This window comes from Camelus dromedarius, chromosome 14, assembly GCF_036321535.1.
Source record: "Camelus dromedarius isolate mCamDro1 chromosome 14, mCamDro1.pat, whole genome shotgun sequence".
In the NCBI taxonomy this organism is placed as follows: Eukaryota; Metazoa; Chordata; class Mammalia; order Artiodactyla; family Camelidae; genus Camelus; species Camelus dromedarius.
Window position 1 is genome coordinate 45735270 of NC_087449.1, and position 19109 is coordinate 45754378.

At 33.3% G+C, this 19109-nt stretch overlaps 1 protein-coding gene across 2 annotated transcripts in view; it reads right to left on the reverse strand.

Moving 5' to 3' along the window:
• AGO3 (argonaute RISC catalytic component 3) overlaps positions 1–19109 on the reverse strand; it is a 109476-nt gene that overhangs the window by 85043 nt on the left and 5324 nt on the right. Inside the window, exons 1-2 of one of the 2 annotated variants that reach the window (XM_031464730.2) lie at positions 8065–8147; positions 1356–1420 (exon numbers count right to left, since the gene is read on the reverse strand). In XM_031464730.2, the coding sequence (XP_031320590.1) occupies positions 1356–1405 (50 nt within the window). In that variant the 5' untranslated portion in view covers positions 1406–1420; positions 8065–8147. Of the gene's footprint in view, positions 1–1355; positions 1421–8064; positions 8237–19109 lie in introns of those variants that run through there. The other variant, XM_031464729.2, reaches the window with a different exon arrangement.

A 19109-nucleotide genomic window follows, 5' to 3' on the forward strand; every position in this document is an offset into this window, starting at 1 on the left:
TGAAACTGAAGATTTGATCATGGCATCAGATATAGAAACTCCTTTATGAATAATTTAACTAAATGTTGGTTTTAACTTAAGGCTTTACAGCATTAACAGAATGGTATTAGAATTCTATATACATTGGGCAATTTTAACATTAAACTACTATTAAGTTCATAACTGCTAAAATCTATGCTTCAAAGGGAATCAGCTTTTATGGGACCATCATTTATTATCATGTCTCTTCACTTTAACCTCTCACTAATATGATGAAATTAAATGATATATTTAGACTTTTAATGTAATTTTAGTATGCAACATAACAAAGTAACAAATCCAGGAATTGCAAATTTTCATTTTTTATCTCAAAAGATACTGTGGCAAAGTGTAGTTTATTAGAATGTTCATCAGGCAGGCATGTGAAACTAGAGGAAAAACTCTCTAATATAGTAATTTATCTAGTCATCTATAGCAGCAAAGGTACTCAGTGTATTATGAAGAAAGTTTGAATTGGGAAACTGCCAATGTGAAAACTTTTAAAATATGTGGTAACATATGTACCAGAGAAAAAATAGGTAGACACCAGTTTTCAGTACCACTCTGCCATTAAATTGTTAGGAAGCTTACTTGATCTCTCTGAATTTAGTTCCTTTATCAAAAAAATGATATAAAGGGCTGTTACAGGAACCCTTGGGATATTAGTGAAAGTACTCTGAGGAAAAAAAAGTAAATATGTATGATACTATTTTTATAAAAAATTTAAGCACAATTATCTCAAAAATACTTTAAGAATTATATTGAAGTACTGAAGTCTTTCAAGTAACAAAAGAATACATTATAATGCATTAGCATCAAATATAGTAAATTAATACAAAGAACAATTTCTGATAATTAACAGAAACTGTGAATGAAATTTTCTCTATATTGTAATTGTGGAGCACTGGTAGTCTTTTATTATAACAATGGGGGGATCCTTTGATCTTCTGTTCAGATGTAGAAATTTCAGGACAATATTTTATGTGTACACTGTTAAGCTAGCTTCTTAGCTTACGATAAAAAGTGAAGCTATAATAACCAAAATACATAAAATGTTTTAACTCTAAAGCAGTACTTAGGGAAAAAGTTTGAAAAAGAAAATCTGAGTAAATGGGGATGAAAACTTCTAACTAATCTTTAGTGGCTTCCTTCTACTAATAACCTTAGTCTGAAGAGGGAACAATTCTCATAGAGAATAATATGATGCATTTTTGTAGAACTTCAGGATAGAATTTAAAAATCCTTAAGAATATCTGGCGATTACTACAAAAATGGAAGAGCCTACCTGAGTATGTTAGGTCTTAAAAAAGGGCTACAGCCTACCTTCCCACTCTTACCTCAACCACCACTTCCTACATTCTGGTACCAAGACTTTTGACTCCATCATGCTCTGGTGCACAGACTGTAAAGTAAAATTTAATATTGGTTTCAGTAAGTTCCAATTTACCATCTGACTCATACAGCAGAAAAATGGTAAAAGAGGGAAACTTCAATGTAAAGAGGAGAAGAAATTATTTTCCCAGTTAATTGTTACTATAAGCTCAAAGACACCCATCTTCATCTCATTTTTAGGTACCTCTTAATTCTCTGCTCCCAAAAGGTAGGATGGGAAATGTTACTTTAGTCTTTAGGAGAAGACATGAAGTAATATTTTCCTCTAAAAGTGGAAAATATTCACCTTAGTTTAGTATTCCCAGCTGCAATAAATTAATCTGTCATTATAGTACAGACAGAATGAAGGAAGACTGCTAAAGTATAACAAGATAGTAAAATAACCCAGAGGTTTATAAAACACAACAAACAACTGGCAGCGTCTCCTAGTACCCTTCCAACCTCTGATTTATCTTCAAATTCTTTACAAAGTAACAGAGAAGGTAGCCAATATGTACTTTTGCATCAACATAGTTTAAAGATGTAGAGTAGAGAAGAAAGAAGTTACATTTTAGATTTAAACTTTAGTACTTTATAAAATTTGTAGTACACCAGAGCATTTTACTATAAACTATCTTCATTGCCAATTCACATGGGTGTGAATTCTTTCATAATCTTATATAACCACACAAGCTAATCTAGTAAACATTTCTAGTATTCACAAACAAGTGATAGATTACTTTAGGTTGAGAAATAAATTTTTAACTTAATATGGCTTACACTAACAATTCTCCTCTAGAACACTTCTCCCTCAGGCCACCACTGACTTCTTAATAGGCATGGTCTCTTTTCAGCCTCTAAATTCCTGGCTTCTTTTAGCATTTGCCACTGTGATTTATCCTTGAAAATCACGATCCTTGCCTTGCTTTCTCTCAAATAGCTTCTACTTACTTTGTTCTGGTTCTCCTACCTTTGCAATCTCTCAGTGTCTTCACTGGGAAAGCTGAAACAACAGTATCCCCAGATCTGTTCTCAGTCTTCTTACCTAAACTATACACACTTCCCCTAGATTTTAACTATCACTTATATGCTGACACATCTCAAACCTCAATCTCCATCTTATTTCCTGAGCTCTAGGCACTTATTTCCAAAAATCTATTGAACTTCTTCATTTTGATGTTTCTTATATATTTTAACCTCCAAATATCCAAAAGAGAAAGTAAGAAACTGGGCCCTTTTATAATCTGTATTTCTGTTAAAGCCATCAACAATGCACAGCTTCCCTTTCCCTCACACACCTAAATTGTTCATTCTTCTTTTAAATCTTCTATCTACATCCTCCCATCATCACCACTGCCACTGCTGTTAGTTAAGTCTTACAATACACTGACTCTAATTTTAAAAAGTAAGTACCAAATACTAATTTGAAAAGATACAAGCACCCCAATGTTCACAACAGCACTATTTGCAATAGCCAAGACATGGAAGCAACCCAATCGTCCGTCAACAGACAAATGGATAAAGATGTGGTACACCCCCCCACACACACAATGGAACATTACTCAGCCATTAAAAAGAATGAGATTCTGACACTTGCAGCAACATGGATGGACCTAGAGAATATTATGCTTAGTGAAATACGTCAGACAGAGAAAGACAAACACTGTATGATATCACTTATATGTGGAATCTTAAAAATAATACAAAATGAATGTATATGCAAAACAGAAACAGACGCACAGATATAGAAACAAACCTGTGGTTACCAAAGGGGAGAGGGAAGTGGGGAAGGACAAATTAGGGCTATAGGATTAACAGATACAAACTATTATGTATAAAATAAATAAGCAACAAGGATATATAATATAGCACAGGGACTTATTGGCATTATCTTGTAATAACTTAGAATGTATGATTCCATTTATATTGATATGTTCAGAAAAGGCAAATCTATGGAGATAGAAAATAGATTAGTGTCAGGCAGGAGCTGCAAGGAGGGAGGCAATGGACAGTGACTGTTATGGAGAGTATGGGATTTCTTTTGGAAAGGACAAAATGTTCTAAAATTAGATTTTGGTGATGGCTGTACACTATCTGTGAACATACTAAACACCACTGAATTGTACACTTGAAATGAGTGAACTGTGTTGTATGTGAATTTTAAATCAATAAAACTGTTACTTAAAAAAGAATGTCCTTCTCTTGGCATACTATCCTGTTATAACACTGTGCCAATAATATTCCTAATAACAGCAGAAGAGGTTCTTCAAATACTTTGATCTGAGATTTCTATTTAAAAGCCCAAACAGTATCAAGATAGATTTATTTTTTCCCTTCTAAAATTTAATCATCAGAATTACATTACGTCCATATGCAACATGCACAAATATTCAGCACTATGTCATTAACTGTAATAGAATAACAAGAGTAATCATAATAGTATGACTATAAGACAATGTTTAATTTATAAAAGAAAACTGCATCAAAAATTCAATCACAACCTACTATCAACTACTTCAAGATTCTTTTAAATCTTTGAAAATAGGTCTTGCATGTATAATCCAGCTGTATACACAATTTTCCCCATCTATTTCACAATTTAATGATTTAGAATAAGTATACGTAACAGTCTGCTCAAGGTTTATCCTCATATACATATTTAGTAGTTGGACAAACTAGCATAAAACCCCCAACTTACAGAATTTATACTCTAGGTTATATTTCTAAAAATTAATTTTTAGACCATTCTCTTGTAAAAAAAAAAAAAAAGAGAGAAACATTTGAAATCTGCTTAACAAACACGCTCTTTTAACTAATGATTTTTTTCCCAATCAAATCATTAAATAGGAAAAAAAGAAACACAAACAGTCCCCAAAGAAGTGAGGAAAGGTCAAAAAAAAGCAATGAACAGAAAGTCTAAAGTAGAAAAACTGACTCACAAAATGATTCACAAGCATTTCCTGGATATTTTGTCCAAGAAAACTCTTCTGACTAAAGTGGAAACTTGTTTGGCTGCAATACATGATTCTACTATTATTATTAATGCTATACTGCCAAGTATTTGAGCATGTGGCTTATGGACAAGGGAAACCTCATATGTGTTGATTTAAATACTGTTGTATTTTGGCCCATAACCATTTAGCTAATATTGAAAAGGAATTACAAAATTCTATTTTGTTTTTTTCTAACTTCTAGAATTCCAGTTGTTGAAGTACAGGAACTGAACCAATTTCAGAAGCCCACCAACAATTTTAACTACTTAAGTAACACTGCAAAAAATGAGCATAAAAGTTAGTCTTTTGAAGAAAATAAAGGGAGTCAGTTTTGTGTATGTTGATATAAAACCAAGTCAATATTATTAACGAAGTACAAAGTCAATTAATGCTAATTTTAGAGTCCCAAAGAAGTCCTGTAGCTCCTATCAAAACTCAAATAAAAGATACATGATAATGACTGGGACATTGTGCTGTAGACCAGAAACTGACACATTGTAACTGATTGTACTTTAATTAAAAAAAAAGATATATGATTAAAAAATTTCCACTTGGAAACCTTTAAATTACAGATTCTTTACTTCTACTGGCAAATAATGTAAGACAAAACAACATAAAGATGAAATACAATTAGGGATGTCAACAGGACTGTAAGTTAAAACCAGAATGTATATACTTTTCCCCCCCAAACTTAACCTGCATGTTGAGCATCTACATGCAAAACTCTATGGTATGGAACATAATATATACACATATAACACATGATTATTCCCTTACCCTCCTACCAAAGAAAAGGTAGGAGAAGGAACAAATCTAATAAACAATTTTGTTCTTTTTTACCTAACATTACTGCCACTGTCCTAGACCCTCATAACTCATTTGAAATACTACAGAAACCTCAATTGACATCTCTCTAAGGTCCCAAGCCTTCACCTCCCACCATTCCCTGAATTCCAACTCATTTTATCTTCAAGTGATTTCATTTTCATAATATTTTCATCATATAATTCTATTCAATAAATAACCTGTAATACTCTACTTCTTAAGTTAGGGGTGATTTTTTTAGGCAGGGCAAGGTAGAGAGGTAGCAATAAGGAATTCAGCTAAGAAACATCTGCCTTAGACATTCTATCAGTTAAGAGATTTCCTTTGGTTAACAAAGGCCTTTTAAAAAACTGTAAACGTCTATCAAAAGGTCAAGATTATCCTTCATTCAAATTTACACATTAACACTAGTTTTGAGAAACAAGGAAAAGGGAATTTGAGAGTGCAGCATGAGATAGTTGGTCCCTATAAGCACAAAGATAGATGAAAGAGAAAGATTAAGACAAAGACTAGATCCTAGGAGAGAAGCACAGGGTACTGAAAATCCGTATCGAGGCATATGAATCCTTCTATAGTGTCCAATTCTCTCTCCCATCCCCCACCATCACACTCAACCCATTTTATTTTATTTTAACATTTTTTATTGATTTATAATCATTTTACAATGTTGTGTCAACCCATTTTATTTTTATAAGCACTTTACTGAGTATGTATTATGTGCCAATCATTGAGCTAAGATCAGGGATACAAAGATGATGACAAAGAATATTACTTTTCATGAAGAGGTTATATTGAGAGAAGAGGGTAGCAACAAATAACCACAATGCACTAAAAATACTATAACAAAAGTGTACACCAACCAAGTGTTACAATGTCATAGTAGAATGAACTACCATCTGACTATGGAGTTCAAAAGGTTTGTCTTCAAAAATAATAGAAGTTTGGAAGAGAGGTAAGAGCAGAAAGGGCATTCCAGAGTTACAGAATATGGAAAAAGATACAGGTGTGAGCCAAAATAAGAAGGATATGCTATACTAAATTTGGCAATAGGGAGCTGAATACATTTTAAAGCAGGAGGGTGATATAATCAGTTATCTGATTTAAAAGGATAACTATGCCAGAAGTGTGGATACTTAGTGAGAATGGGAACAGAAAGATGTTTGGGGAGACCAATTAGGAGATAATTACAATAGTCTAAATAACAAAAAAGGGTCTGAAACCAAGGTGGCAGTAGTATGAATGGAGAGGGGCCAGATTAGGGAATAATTTCTGAAATAGAAGCAATAGGACTTGATAACCAATAGGAGGAAAAAGGAGGTCTAGTTTGGGAGTTTAGGTAGAGAAAAAGAATACAACAGTATGAGCAGAATTTGGGGATGGGGATTGAAAGAATAAGTTGTTTTGACTTGTGTCTGAAACACTTTAGGGAAATTCAGGCATCAGTCTGAAGCTCAGGAAAGAGGTGGAGGCTACAGCAAGATAAGGAAATCATGTATTCATAGATGGTAGCTTATTGTAGTATCTGACTAGAACTTCCTCCATGAACCTGGCTTATGCTCCCTACACCTAGTTCTTCTCAATTGTTGTAACTTTGCTACTTCTGCCTTATCTTGGGAAAAAAAAAAAAAGTGTTCTCTTTACTACAGCTATCTGCAATTCTACCAATTGTTTAGATTAACTCAATTCCTTTCCTTCTTGCTTTACAAGTATTTCTTAATGACTACCAAGTCAGGATTCTGGAGTTCTGGTCTCACCTTTGCTACGAGAAATTTGTGTTCTTGAGTAAGCCTCTCAACCTCTCTGGATCTCAAATATATAAAAGCTATCAAATTAGTTATCTCTTAGATTCCTCCACTTTTAAGACTCCACAGCTCACTTCCTGACCTCAGAAAGAACACTGCACTACATGTTAATTGTAACATTCATACTACAAATTTTTTTTCACTGTTATTACAAGGTCTCTAAGTGCTCATTCACTTCATTTTCTTATGTGTTTTATCTCTTCTACTAAATTACAAGTTTCTTGACAGCAATAAATCTGTCTTAAATGAAGGTCTAATAATAATACTGATTGAATAAGAAAAGACTGGGGTATTTGACACTATAAACCAAAATGCTAAGTTGAACATAATTGTTTTCTAAATGTTTTGTCTGTAAGACTAAAAAAAAAAAAAAACAACCTACCATCAAGGGGGAAAAAAATCCTCTTCCACAGTGTATAGCATGTCATAAATTCCTTTTATATTCCCTGTATCACCTAAACCACATCCATATCTATGTATACTATATATAGATATATACTATATAGTATTTGGGGGAAGTGAGAGAGAAGCTTATTGAAAGCAGATTGATAAAATGTTATATATCATATATACCTGTTCCTATATAAGAGTAAGGAACAGTTAGGAGTTGAGGATCATAAGAAAGCATGAAACCATGACAACCACCATCTCTATCTACCATTGCTACCAACACCATCTTCTTAAAGGGAACATTATAAAAGGGGTCAGTAAGGTGGGGGTAGGTTGGGGAGAAAAAAGAAAGCACATATAAATACTACCTAACAGCAAGGGAAAAGATGTTTAATCTGATTTCAAGAACATATAAAAATGACTTGGACCTTTTCTATTATCACAGAGGAAACATATGAGTTCATGTTGTAATGGAAAAATTTCAAGGTTGTTTGTAGATTTTTTCCCACCATCACACCGCTGAGGTATAATCAATTTCAAAGCAAATTACCATGTGTTCTTGGTCAAACTGGTAGACATTATCATTTTATTCAGATGTATAAGATAAACATAATTACTAAAGCGAAGACAACAGCAAAAGATCTCTGTGACTTCAAGATTCTTACCTGTTCACTCTCCTAGGACACTTGTCTGGTTTAATATCTACCTCATAGAGGTAGACATCAATCTTTGGGATTTCAACTTGAAAACAGTTAGCCAGCAATTTAATGGGTTTGCCCATGGTGCCATAGCCAGGTCTTCTGGGCACCATGAGTAGGGGCTGGGCCCCAACGGGTCCTGCCAAGGAAAAAAAAAAAAAAAAAAAAAGAATAACACTGTTACAAGCTGCATTTGATAATCTTGTCAAACAGAGTAGGTCAAGTACAGCTGATAATAGTTAAAGCCTAGTGCTAAAAGACAACGTCATTTCTAACACCAACTTCTTTCATCCCAATTTACCTTTCTCATTAAAACAAACATACAAACAAACAAAAACTGGGGACTTCTGGAAAACTGTTTTGGAAGGGGTAGAAAGAACAATCCTACAAACCCACGTGAGCATAAGCAAGCACAAATCACATCCAGAGAGTATGAGACCAAGAGCAAAGTAAACTTAAAGAAAGATAAGAACAAATGAACAAAATAACAAAGAGTATACAATAAAAAGAGTCAACAAAGCACAAAATAAATTATTTGAAAAGACAAATAAAATTGATAAACTGCAGGCAACACTGATTTTTATAACAGGAGAAAATAGGTCAATATAAGTAACCAATATCAGCGAGGGAAAAAAGTATCATTACAGATACTGAAGACATTACAAACCTTGTTAATAAATTTGAAAGTTTGATGAAATAAACAAATTCCTACAGAAATACAGCTGACTGATACACGAAAGTATATAAAATTTGAAAAGTTCTCTGTTGATAAAATGTAAAATGGTACAGCTGCTTTGGAAAACAGTAGAGTGGTTCCTCAAAACATTAAAAATAGAATTATCACATGATCCAGCAATTCTACTTCTGGGTATATACCCAAAAGAATTGATGCAGAGTATTGAAGAGGTATTTATACATTTATGCACAGCAGCACTATTAACAATAGTCAAAAGGTGGAAGCAACCTAAGTGTTCACTGATACATGAATAGATAAATGAAATCTGGTATATCCATACAATGGACTATTAACCAGCCTTAAAAAGGAAGGAAATTTTGACACATGCTATAACATAGGAGGTCATACTAAGTGAAATAAGCCAGTCACAAAAAGACTATATGATTCCACTTAATAATACCTAGAGTAGTCATATTCATAGAGACAAAGTAGAAGAGTGGTTGCCAGGGACTGGGGGAAAAGGGAGAAAAGGAATTGTTGCTTAATGAGTATAGTTTCAGTTTTGCAAGATGAAAAGTTGAGGCTAGCTGCACAACAATGTGAGTGTACTTAAATACTACTGAACTGTACACTTAAACTAAGATGACAAATTTAATGTTACGCATATTTTATTAGTTAAAAAAAACCCTAGATGATATCTAGCATTAAGTTTTTAAAGCTCAAAATGTAGCTTTGTGAAACAAAATTCAAACAATAAACTTAGTTAGTAAATTAATAACTATTATCTGAATGAATTTACATTTAAAATATCTGAAAAGTCCTGTAACTATCTGAAAAAAATTAAACCCACAACTTAAAATATTCATACACATGCATACACTAAAAGATTCCAGATGCAGATGGCTTCAGTACAGAATTATACCAAATATTTAAGCAAGTAAATAATACTGATCTTACACAAATTCTTCCAGAGAACGGGAGGGAAAAAAAACATACCCCAATTCAACCAAAATGCCAAAAAAACCCTGATTCTTTTTTTTTAATTACTTAATTTTTAAAAATTTACTTATTTATTTATTTTATTTGGGGAACAGTCAGTTACAATATGTCAGTTTCTGGTGTACAGCACAGTGTGCCAGTCATGCATATACATACATGTTCATTGCAGCATTACTTACAATAGCCAAAATATGAAAACAACCTAGGTGTCTTACCAGATGAATGGATAAAGAAAATGTGATATACATACACACACAATGGAATATTATTCAGTCATAAAAAAGGAAATACTGCTACTTGTAACAACATAGATGGACCTTGAGGACATTATGCTAAATGAAATGTCAGACAGAGAAAGACAAATAGCACAAGAACTCATCTATTTGTGAAATATAAAAGAGGAAGAAAAACAAACAAAAAACAAAAAAACCCCAAGCTCATAGATACAGAGAACAGTCTGGTGGTTGCCAGACTGTTCAGAAGCAGGGAGTGGGCAAAATGGGTGAAGGGGGTCAAAGATACAAACTTTCAGTTACAAAATAGTAAGTCATGGGAATGGAATATGCAACACAGTGACTATAGTTAATAATACTGTATTGCATATATGTAAGTTGCTAAAAGAGTAGATCTTAAAAGTTCTAACCACAAGAAAAATCTTTTTAACTATGTCTGGTAAAAGATGTTATCCAGATTCATTGTGGTCGTCATTTAGTAATATTTACAAGTATCAAATCATCATGTTGTACATCTGAAAATAATGTTATACATTAATTATATCTCAGTTTAAGAAATGAATTTAACAAAATCATTTTTAAAAAGCTCATGTATTTGTCATGTCATTACTCATGAAACGACTGTTTATAACTAACCATATTAACTATCTGGTGATCAGGAAAGATGTTCTTAAGCATTTTACATCCTAACATGATACTTTGTGATTGATATACAGATATTTTAATGTGTTTTAGTTATATTTTGGGAAATTAGTTGAGGTTAATTAGTGGTTGTGATGTAGAATATCTGATCTTCAGGAACCTGTTCTTAAGAATTCCATACTTTTAAGAAGGCATTTTGTTCTATTTTATCCAGATTTTTTAGTTTTCTTTAGTGGGAGTAGAGCCTAATAAAATAACCTGCCTGCTGTACACAGAGAAAATTCTATAGTTATTTTACTACCTGTATTTTCATATAAATTGAGTGATCTAAGGACAGAGATTAAGAGTGATTCATATTTCTATTTCTAATACTTAGGAGTAAATTTGATTAAATCCTTTGTTCTGATTCCCTGACTACAGAGCAATCTTCTGATTATTGTCTGGCTACCCATAAAGACCACTTGAAGGAGACAAGCTGTTGACTAGTCAATGTGAATCTTCTCAATGCTCTGGAAGTATTTTCTCTATAAATTATTAAACTAGCAATATGATTTATATATTAGTTTCTTGTGAATTTGGCTAGCATCAATCAGTCCCTCATCAGCTCCGGATGCCCTGACAAAACCAAGAGTCAGGATCTACAAAGCTAGGGACTAGACTTTTGGATCACAGTGATCCTGTGCCATATTACCTCATACATTTCTGTTCGAGTAATCTGAATCCCTCCCACTACATTTTAAAGTTTCACAGTAGCAAACACACTACATATAATAAGTTATATTCTGTTCCCACTTAAAATAGCATAGCATCATAAGTGTCTCTGTATTACTACAGTCTTCATAGTCACAATTTTAATGGCTACATAATAATCCATTAAGTTGATGAACTACAACTGACCAAGCTCCACTCAAGGATATTTAGTCTGTTTTCACTTCTTCACTATTATAGATAGTGAAGCATAAGCAGTTGTAGTGGATAGTCATAGAATTGTATGTCAAACACAATCCTACTCTTTTCCTCCATCTACTGGCTATTCTCTTGAAAACTGTACCCTCTCTCAAGTACTACATGAATATCAACAATTGCTATGATCCTACGTGAACTTGACCCCACAGTTGATTGGCCCAGGGATGGACATCAGATCCAAGACAAAGTAGTAAGTCCTTCCCCTGGGACTTTGTTTTAACTTAGGCCCTAAACAAAACTGTGCATTTCTTCTCCAGGGCCTAAAGCTATGAGATACAATAGCTGTTGGAGATGAAGGTGTCCTGATGTGTAGAAAAAGCCAATCAACAGTAGAGAAAATGGAAGCTACATGTAGAGAGAAGCCAAAATAACAGAGCAGTCTGATACCATGAGTTCCTAGTTCCAACTGCTCCAGATGCAATCTCAGCTGCACAACCTGTTCTTCCTATTGCTATTCAACCTTCCTTGGATTCAGTGAGTCAGTAAATCACTTTTGCTTAATTTCAGCTGGATTTCTGTCATTTGTAACTAAAACTCTTAACTGATAAAAAAAAAGTGAGTATATTAAATTAATCAATTCAACTGAATTATAGTCTCAGACCTGACTTCAAAATCCAGATTTAATGACCAGGAGAAAGTCACAACCTCTAAGACTCAGTTGCCTTACTATTATTTTTTAAATTATATTTAGACTGCACAACATGATGATTTGATATACCTGTGCACTGTGAAAATATTCTCCCCATCAAGTTAATTAACATATCCATCCATCACCTCATATACTTACTTTTTTGGTAGGGAGGAAGGAGGATTTAGAACTTCAACTCTCTTAGCAAATTTCAATTATACAACAGAGTGTTATCAACGATAGTCACTATGTTGTACATTAGATTCTCAGACCTTATTCATTTTATAGTTTAAAGTTTATACCTTTGTACCAACCTCTCCCTATTTCCACCACCCTCTGGTAGCCATTTTTCTATTCTGTTTCTGAGTTTGACTTTTTAGATTCTACATATAAGTGATACCATACAGTATTTGTCTTTGTCTTATTACACTTAGCATAATGCCCTCCAGGTTCATCCACGTTGTCAGAAATGACAGGATTTCCTTCTTTTTTAAGGTTGAATAATACTTCATTGTGTGTGTATGTATCACATTTTCTAGATCCATTCATCCACTGATGGACACTTAAGATAGTTTCCATTTCTTTACTATTATAAATGCTGCAAAGGACATGAGAGTACAATTAAATCTCTGAAATAATGGTTTCATTTGGATATATATCCAGAAATGGGATTGCTGGAACATATGATAGGTCTATTTTTAATTTCTTGAGGAACCTCCATACTATTTCCCATAGTGTCTGTACCAGTTTACATTCCTACCAACAGTACACAAGAGTTCTCTTTTCACCACACTCACACCAGCATTCATCTCATCTGGATAAAAGTCATCCTAACTGATACAAAGTTATATCTCATTGTGGTTTTGATTTGTATTTCCATGACTATTGGTGATGTTGAGCACCTCTTCATGTACCTGCTGGCCATCTGCATATCTTCTTTGGGAAAATGTCTATTTAGGTCCTTTGCCCATTTTTTAATTGAGTTGGGGTTTTTTTGCTATTGAGTTGTAAGAGTTGCTTGTATATTTTGGATATTAGCCCTTTACTGGATATGTGGTTTGCAAATATTTTCTCCCATTCTATAAGCATCCTTTTAGTTTTGTCAATGGTTTCCTTTGCTGAGCAGAAGCTTTTTAGTTTGATGTATCCCTTGTTTATTTTTGCTTTTGTTGCTTTTCTTTTTGGTGTTAAATCCAAAAAAATCACTGCCAAAACCAATGTCAAGGAGCTCATTCACCACATTTCCTTCAAGGAGTTTTATGGCTTTAGGTCTTACATTCAACTCTTTGATCCATTTTAATTTTTATATATGACATATGTTGGGGTCCAGTTTCATTCTTCTGCATATGGCTATCCAGTATCCCTAACACCATTTATTGAAGACACCATCCTTTCTCCACTGTATATTCTTTGCTCCTTTGTCAAAAATTAATTGACGATACATGCATGGGTTTATTTCTGGACTCATATTGATCTATGTGTCTATTTTTAATGCTAATACCATACTGTTTTGATACTGCTTTGTAATATAGTTTGAAATCAGGAAGTGTGGCGCCTCCAACTTTCTCCATCTTTCTCAAGATTGCTTTAGCTATGGAGTCTTCTATAATTCCATATAAATTTTAGGACTGTTTTTTCTATTTCTGTGGAAAATGCCATTGGAATTTTGATAGGGATTGAACTGAATCTGTAGGTCACTTTAGGGAGTGTGGATATGTAAACAATATTAAATTCTTCCAATCCATGAGTACAGAATATCTTTCCATATATTTGTGTCTTCTTCGATTTCTTCCATCAATGTCTTATAGTTTTTGATGTGTTGATCTTTCACTTCCTTCGTTAAATTTATTCCTAAGTATTTTATTGTTTTTGATGCTATTGTAAGTGAGATTTTTTAAAAATCTTTTTGATAGTTGTTGGTGTACAGAAATGCAATAGTTTTCGTATGCTGATTTTGCATTCTTCAACTCTACTAAATTCATTAGTTATAACAGCTTTTTCATGCAGTTTTTAGGGTTTTCTTTGAATAATAGCATGTCATCTGAGACAATTTTACTCCTTCCTTTCCAATTTTGGATGCCTTTTATTTCTTTTTCTTGCCTAATTGTTCTAGCTAGGACTTCCAGCACTATGCTGGATTAAAGTGGTTAGAATAGATATCCTTGTCTTGTTCTTGATCTGAGAAAAAAAGCTTTCAGCTTTTCAGCACTGAGTATATTAGCTATGGGCTTGTCATATATGGCCTTTATTATGTTGAGGTACATTCAGTTGCCTTATTTTAAAAATGAGATAAAACGACCTACACATTCTAGATGTGCCTGGCACAGAAGCCGTTAAAAAACAGTAGCTCTGCAATAAATATTAATCAACATCTACAGAATGTCACACAATATGCTAAGTGAATTTCTCTGCATCAAGCACCTATTGTTTTATTTGGGAGAGCCAGAGAGGGAAACTAGTAAACAAAATTTTTTCTGATGTCTCTGATCATCAATGTGATCATCAATCACATGTCTCTGATTTTTCATACTGCCAAACTGCATATGAACACATTACTATCACCAGGTTTCTCTTCTTTACCCTGTCCAGCATTAAGCATTACAATTTTAAAAAACCTTTAATGTGTTTTAAAAAAATAACTTCCGGCAGTTTTATTTACATGTGATTTCTATCAAGATTGGCTTAAAAATAATGATTTATTGTTCTATATCCCCCATTCCCTTATGAAACTCACTGTCCCCATAGATAATTTTTAAAAAATCAAAATCATAAAGTCATTTCTCTATTTACTGAACAATTATTATGTTCAAAATTTATAGATACATGGATTAATTAAAGTCACATTTACTTTGCTTAATTAGTTCATAATATATTAGGAAGTATCCCAACACTGTAACAATAAAAACAGCTAACATGTACTGAGTATTACATACATTAGGTGAACTTCTTACAACATAATTTTTGGGGGGCTTTTTAAAAATTGAAGTATAGTCAGTTTACAAACAACATGACTTTTGAGGGAGGTACTATATTATAATGAGGAACTGAAGCACAGGGAGATTAAAAAACACATTCACAGTTAGAAAGTAGCAAGGCTAGGATTTGCAAATAGTCTGATTTCAGAGCTTGCATTTTTAATCATTACACTATACTACAAACTAATATTTGCTGAAAGGCTATCATTCATTAAGTCATTAATTTATTGACTCATTAATTTGTTCAACAAATATTTACTGATTGTCTCTTAAGTGCCAAGCACTGTTCAGATTCAGGTGAATAATAATTTTAATATTAACAATAAAGACCTAGTCCTCATGAAGGTTTTATAGGGGTGTGGGGAGCAGATTATATTGTATTTCTTTTTTGCCAATTAGGTAGTAATAACTGCTATAAAAAATTAGATAGGTTAAAGGGATAGAAAGTGTATGTATGTGTGGTGGGGGGGAGTAGTTCGCCATATTAGATAGGTTTAGAAGGCCTCTTTGAAAGGGTGACAAATAGGCAGAAAACAGAAGAAGTGAGAGAACAAGTCATGTGGATAGCTGGAAGAGCATTCCAAGCAGAGCAAAAATCAAGTACACAGGAAAAAGCACAAGCTTGCATGGTGTTTGATGAACAGCAAAGAGACCACTAAGTCTGCAGCAGAGTGAGCGAGAGAGAGAATGACAGGAGATGAGGTCAGAAAGTTAATGGGAGATCAGATCATACAGGATTTGTATGATGAGGCCTTTGGATTTTATTCTGAGACCTGAGAAACCAACAAAACATTCTGAGTCAAGAAGCATTATGATCTGACTTAAATTTTTTAAAGCAATCACTCCAGCTGCTGTATGAAAAATAATATAAGAGTACAGGCAGGGAGACTGGCTAGCTGACTTTCCAGGCAAAAGATAATGTTGGCTAGGGCAGGGGTGGTAGCAGCTCGGGAACGATGGCAACGTGGATGGAAAACGTTTAGAAGGCAGACCTGATAAAAACTGCTAATGGATTAGGTGTGGGATGTGAGAGAATAGAGTTCTCAAAGTTTTTTTGGTCTAAGCAACTGAAAGAATTGGAAGTGTCACTTACTGAGATAATAAAGACTCATAACAGCAGAAAGTTTTGAAAAGAAATCAAGAGGATTTTTAGGACATGTTAACTTTAAGGTTTCTGTACAAGTAGGTGTCTAGTAGGCAATTAGATAGGTGTGGAGTTCAAAGGAGAGGTCCAGGCTGGAGATATAGATGTGAGTGTCCTTGGCATATTAGAGGTATTTGAAACCACTGCACCAGAGATCACCCAGACTGTGGCAGGATACAGAAGACTACTAATAAGCCCTGGGACACTCCCAGTGTTTAGAAATTGGGGAGATGAAGAAGAAACAGCAAAAGAAAAGCAGAAAAGTGATCTCCAAAAAGGTTGGAGGAGGATCTGGAGAATATGGTACCCAGGAAGCCAAGTGGAAAAAAGGGTGTTTCAAGAAGGAAGCAATGTAATCAAATGCAGTTGAAGAGTCAAATAAAATTAAGACTTGGGAGGTGACTACTGGGTTTAGCAAATTCTTTGTGGACTTTGATAAGAGCAATTTCAATGAAGTGGTGGGGACAAAAATCTGACTGGAGTAAGTTCAAAAAGGATGCCCTGAATCTGGTCAAGACTTAAGGTCCTGGTAGTTTACAGTAAATTTAGAGAAGCATGTTAAATTACACCATGAACATGGAACCAGCAAAATCCAGACTGAGAAAGTCTAAAAGGACAAACAATCCATAAATTGTAGATGGGAGAAAGGATAGAAAACTTAAAAATTAAGGGGCACTTAAAAGACATATCAACCATTCACAATGTGTGAAACTTATTTGGATCCTGACTCAAAAAGGAAATAAATAAAAGGCAAATTGTTTTTAAAAAAAAGTATAATATCTGAGACAAGTAGAAATTTGAACACTGATTGGATATTTGATGTAAAAGATGATTACTATTTTTATTCTGCTGTGATAATGGTATTGTGGGTTGATATCTTTTATAGATATAGTTAGTAGACATTTATGAATAAAATGTTATTATCTTTAGAATATGCTTCAAAATACATAGAGGAAGAGAAAATTAGAATGGACACAACTGGACATGGTTGGTTGTTGCTGAGTTTGTGTAATGCGTACATGGGAGTTTATTATACAAGTCTGCGTATACATCCTCAATTCTCTGTAATAAACTGTCTTAAAAAGCAGGAAGATAGGAATACCATTTCCTTTGCATATTTAATCTCTTTACTATGCCATTACACAGATAATGAAATTAAGGTTACCAAAGATTAAATACACTACCCAAAGTCACAGTTTTTTTTAGTAGACTTTATATTTTAGAGCAGTTTTAGGTTCACAGCAAAACTGAGCAGAAGGTAGACACTGCCCATATACCTCCTGCCCCTAAACATGCACAGCCTCCTCCACTATCAATATCCCTGCACCTGAGTGGTACACTTGTTACAATCAATGAACCTACAAAGACATATCATTAACAAGTCACAGTTAATTTGAGACCTAGGATTTGCTTCTAAAACCCATGCTTTCTACACTATAACATACTGACAATTTTTTCCTCCATTATCATTATAAAGGAGAGAAACCAAGCCCGGTGCTTTTTATACAAACTGGCAAAAACCAAAATTCTGTTTCATAAATAAGCAATGTAACAGAATTCTACTGTTACTAACTATAAAATAATCATCAAGTTTAAGTATCAAACATATTTTAAAGTAAATTAATGGAAGAAACAATTCTGTCAATAGAATAAATTATAGTGAAGCACACTTTAGTTATTTAACAAATACATACACTGCCCACTAGAGTTGAAAATGTAATTACATAGAAAACTATCTGAAATTGATCTCTACCTCAAACTTTTCTAGTAGTTGTAGCAAGTATGGCTAATAACAACTAACCACATTAAACTTCAAACATAAAACCATACATTTTCAAAGCATTCACTGACCTAACAATCTAAAATGTACTACTTGTGAATCCAAAGCTAAATAACAGCCTATAGCAAATGGGGTTAATTAAAAATAAGCAGTAAATAAATCTGAATCAACTATAGCATTACTATAGCCTATTACCAAATTATGAATTTTCACTGAGAACTTTGGCTTCTATATTCATGGACTACTCCTTGTTTCAACAATTCTACTTCTAGGAATTTATCCTAAAGCAATCACTGAACCACTATACAAAGATGTATATGCTAGTATGCTTACCAAAATTTTACTCATAATTTTTTAAAAACTGGAAAAAATTTAAACCATCATCCATAAGACTAATAATATATAAAATTACATGTTATGTACTCAGTAAAAATTATTATATTGCTATACAGATGTAGGTAAAATATGGGAAAAAAATGTCCATGAGACATTTTTGAGTAGAAAAAGCAGGTTAAAAACAATATGATGGATTGACAGTAAGAAACATGGATGGGTGTCTGGGAAAATATACAAGAAAAAGTTAACAATGGTTTTATCTGGAAAATGGGATCATATTATTCTCATTTCTATTTTAGAGTTTCCTATATTGTTTGCTTTTTTAAAGATAATAAACATACATTTTTTGCAGTCAGCAAAAAATTTCTATTTTTGTTTTGGAAAAATACATAAATTGTGTTGACTTCAGAATGTGACATAACTAAATGCCTCTGTTTACTACTTAAATCCATGAGGTAACCAGTAAACATCAGCATGAGATTTTAGTAACTTCCTACCTAATTCTACCTATTCATTCAATGAACCTGTACAAATACAATGCACTTACATAATTACATTTATTATATTCACTACAGCTAAATAATTACTCTAGAATATTCAATCTGTTGAGGGTTAAACTTCTCAGATGGCAGT